Source organism: Monoraphidium neglectum (assembly GCF_000611645.1).
Source record: "Monoraphidium neglectum strain SAG 48.87 unplaced genomic scaffold scaffold04130, whole genome shotgun sequence".
NCBI classification, from domain to species: Eukaryota; Viridiplantae; Chlorophyta; class Chlorophyceae; order Sphaeropleales; family Selenastraceae; genus Monoraphidium; species Monoraphidium neglectum.
The window spans coordinates 281-4,347 of NW_014009499.1; the positions used below are offsets into that span (position 1 = coordinate 281).

General features: G+C 65.0%; 2 protein-coding genes across 2 annotated transcripts; one reads left to right on the forward strand and one right to left on the reverse strand.

The window, feature by feature from the left end:
* Window positions 1–765: 765 nt before the first annotated feature.
* On the reverse strand, window positions 766–1,014 carry MNEG_13914 (hypothetical protein; the record flags this gene model as incomplete). Its single annotated transcript, XM_014037613.1, has 1 exon — window positions 766–1,014. A coding segment is annotated over one exon (249 nt), but the record flags the coding sequence as incomplete, so codon positions are not given.
* An 868-nt stretch (window positions 1,015–1,882) lies between these two features.
* Window positions 1,883–3,565, forward strand: MNEG_13915 (ADP-ribosylation factor; the record flags this gene model as incomplete). Its single annotated transcript, XM_014037614.1, has 5 exons — window positions 1,883–2,038; window positions 2,304–2,380; window positions 2,710–2,791; window positions 3,109–3,177; window positions 3,404–3,565. The coding sequence occupies 5 exons, from the start codon at window positions 1,883–1,885 to the stop codon at window positions 3,563–3,565; spliced, it is 546 nt and encodes a 181-aa protein (XP_013893068.1).
* Window positions 3,566–4,067: the final 502 nt, after the last annotated feature.

The window sequence follows — 4,067 nt, forward strand, 5'->3', positions numbered from 1 at the left end:
GCACTGACAGCAGGAAGCGGTTGGCCTCCAGGAAGCGGATCTGGGGGGACGGGAGGGGAGGGTGCGTGCTATCCGTGTGAAGCGGGCGCGCATGGGTGCGTACGTGGATAAGTGCATGTTGGCTGCGCACATGTGTTCTCGCGTGTAGCATACAAGTGCATCTGTGTGTGTAAATGGCTGTATGTGTGCGTGTACACGAGCACGCGAGTGTACGTGAGCAAGCATGCGCGCGTGTCGTGTGTTGCGAAGAGATCGACATGAGATCACACCGTTGCGACAGCCCTGGGTGCAGGAGCAGTCCACCTTTGCTGGCCGTGGCTTGCAGGCTGGCCGGCCGACGGCCCAATGGGCCTCCAGGGAGGAATGTGCCTGGCGCTAGCGCCCTGTTTGTATGGGCCACCCTCTGCATGCCCGCCCTGTGCCCAATCTGCACCCCCTTCCTCCGCCCACCCCCCCACCTGGCTGGGGTCCAGGATGTAGTACTGCTCCACCGGCAGTCGCATGTAGGTCGCCAGGGACACGTCACCGCCGGCATCAGCCACGCTCACAGATGCCTGCGCCGCGAGCAGGAGGGGGCGCAAGCCAGGGCGTCACCTGCTCAGGCAAGGCCCGGCCCCGCGCCCAGCACCAGCAGAGCGGCAGACGACGCTGCCAACAGCAGCGGTGGCACAGCAGCCGCAGCAGCAACAGCGGCAGCCGGGCAGGCAGCGCCAAGAGCAGCAGCAGCAGCAGCAGCAGCAGCAGCAGCTGATGATGCTGCCTCACCTGCCCAGACACTGCCAGCCGTGCCGGGTCACGCAGCACACGACCGCTGGCGCTGCGTGGTGGGCTGTGAGGCTGGTGTTGGTGATTTTTGTGCTGCTGCTGTTGGTGAGGGTTGTGCTGCTGCTGCTGTTGCTGCTGCTGGTGGTGTTGATGGCTTAGCAGGTGTTGGTTATGCGGCTGGGGAAGGGTCACCACGGCGGTGGACGCGGCCACGCCGCTGCCCGGCTGGCGCTGTGGGCTCGCTGCCATTACGCGTGCAGCGGGTGCCCGTGCAGCGGCGCGCGGCCGCAGCGGTGGCCGAGGGCAGCCCAGCTGCCAGGCGCCAAAAGAGCGGCCCATAGCAGTAGGGTGCGTGGCTGACATGGCGTGCGGCGAGGGGCTTTGGCTGTGCGTGGTGCACGCACGCGTCGCCACAATAGGCGTGCTGTGGGCGGTCGAGGCAGCAGCACGTATTGCGTGCAGCCTTGCTCAGGTGAGCCGCTGCCGCTTGTTTCGACAGATGTGCGGTGGAGCTCGACTTTGAGGAGCCAGGGCGACTCAGCGATGCTGAAGACAGCGGGAATTGAGAGAGATCAAAACATATCTTGGCGCATCCAATCCACACGCCCCACTATGCTTTGAAGCTGCGTATCAATTGGGCGCACGTATAGCTTCAATCCATATCCCGTCATCTGTAGCTTATCTCAGAGCAGCCGTTCCGTTGCCACGTCGCCGCTTTTCCACGACACTCCTGTCTTTGTCGCTGCTACGCCTCTTTGCAGCTGCGAGAGCAGAGTTGTGTATGATCGCCTCAAAACCGCGGAAGTCTTGTAGTGGTTGCCAAGTTGATCTGTTCTGCCTGTTCTCGAAGGCGTGAGCGGGTGGCAGGGCTCCTTCACGCGATTATTTGACACAAAGGACCTTGGTAGCGATCGGTCAAGATCTAGCAGGCACTAGGGGCCCACAAAGGCAAGCCAGCGAAGGGCGCCGCAGCACCGCGCCACGCCTTGTGCGCTGCAGCAACGGACGCTGGCAGGAACAAAGTGGCTGCTGCGGCAGCACCGGCAGTGGTGGCGGGCAGCAGGCGCAGCGGACAGCTCAATTACAGCGGTGGCAGCGCCTCGCAGCCGGCAGCGCGATGGGGCAGGTGTTCACGCGGCTGTTTGATTCGTTGTGGGGCAACAAGGAGATGCGTGTTGTGATGCTGGGCCTGGACGCGGCTGGCAAGACCACCATCCTGTATAAGCTGCACATCGGGGAGGTCCTGTCCACAGTGCCCACAATCGGCTTCAACGTGAGCGCACCGGCGGGCAGGGCAAGCGCCTGGCTGCGGGCGCGCAGTGGCGCGCGACGGGGTCGCAGCAGCATCGGAAGCTCCTCCCGCATAGGCTTGCGTTTGCCTGCTGTGCTGGCAGCGCACCAGCGAGACGGGCAGCGCCGCAATCCATGCCAGCAGCCTGTGTGTGCACAGCCTCTGCGTCCTCCATACGCCAGGCGCCCGAGCCGTCGCGCCACCTGCGCCCCCGCACCCCCGCCCCCGCGGCCCTGTCGCTTTGCAGGTAGAGAAGGTGCAATACAAAAACGTGACGTTTACAGTGTGGGACGTAGGCGGTCAGGAAAAGCTGCGGCCACTCTGGTGCGCATCGCAGTTGGTAGAATCGAGCAGCAGACCGTGGGGCCCCCGCTGCAGACAAGGCGCAGCAGCCCCCCGCGGCACCCCCGCAGCAGACAGGGCGGCTGTTTGCGTTTCATCAGGATTTCGGAGGAGTCCCGCGTGCCTGCAGCAGGGGGCCACAGGGTCAGCCGACATCCGCAAGGCGGCGGGAAGGGCCTCGCCTGCGGCACACGGCGGCGGCCGTCGTCATTGCTGGAAGCGCTGAGGCGCACTGCTGGCTCAGGATGTGGAGCAGCGCTGCCATTGATGCACCCTCCCACCTGCCCTGCCCGCTGCCCCCCCCCCCCAAGGCGCCACTACTTCAACAACACGGACGGCCTCATATTCGTGGTGGACTCGCAGGACAAGGACCGCATAGGGCGGGCCGCGCAGGTGGGTGCTTTGGGGGCGGATGCTTGCGGGGGGTTTGGAGTGGCAGGAGGGGGGGCTCAGGTTCGCGGGAGGGTCGCTGGCGGAGTGCAGTCACGGGTAAGCCTGTGCAGGCGTCGCGCCCAGCAACCCCCTGTCGCATAGTTGCTGCATCTTCTGGGCACGCTGGCCGCGGCGGGCTTGAATGCAGCTACAAGCTGGCTGGCTCGTTGCAGGGGCAGTGTAGGCTGCCTAGTTGTTGTGCCCCCACGTCCATTGACGTTTCCTGGACCCCTACCGCCTCTTCCCCTGGCCCCTCAACCCCTGCCCTCTGGCCCCAGGAGTTCAAGTCGATCATTGACGACCCCCTCATGCGCAACGCAGCCATCCTCGTCTTTGCCAACAAGCAGGTGTGGGTGCGCTTACGGGCTGCGAGTGTGAGGGAAACGCGGGTGTGCTGCCCCTCTCGTGGAGGTCAAGTGGGAGCATTGCCGGCAGGGCCACACCGATGGCAGGCGCTGCTGTTGTCCAAGACATGGCCCTGCAGACGCCCCTGCGGTTGCGCCCGACCCTCCCTCCCCACCTGCTCCCACCTGCCCCCACCTCTCCCCCTCAACCCCCTCCCCCTGGGGCCAGGACATGCGCGGCTGCCTCCCGCCGAGTGAGGTGTGCCAGCACCTGGGGCTGCCCGAGCTGCGGGGGCGGCGCTGGCAGGTGCAGGGGGCGGTGGCCATCAAGGGGGAGGGCCTGTACGAGGGGCTCGACTGGATGGCGCAGACGCTGAAAACCATAAAGTAGGGGCGCCCGCGGCTTAGCGCCGCGCCGGCTATCTGTTTTGCTGCATCACACTTTCCTAGCGGGCGGCCCTTGTCTGTCTGTGCAGGCAGCAAGCAGCTGTAGCTTGTAAACTAGCCTTCCCTTCACGTGACGGCGGCCAGTGCTCACGCAAAGGCAGCTGCAGGCCCCAGCAGCCAACGGGTGCCGAGCCTTCTTACTCATGGAATTCAGCAATACATGCAGCCCAAAACCCAGCACAGAGCCCAGCGCGAGGACGCCCTGCTCAGCAAGTCGCCAAAAGCCAGCAAAGTCCACTACCGCACCCCCGCCTTTTCTTGTTGACGCAACACATGCCAAGTCATTCCAGAAATGGGTGGGCGAGTGCGGCAGGTTCAGGCCGCCCCCCTACTCTTGGCCTCCCACCCGCCGCCAGCGCCCCAGCCACTCCTTGCCAGCTCGCCTGGGGAAGCTATGGTCAGCGGGGATGGCCTCCAGCTCAACACACTCAAAGCCTGGGGGAAAC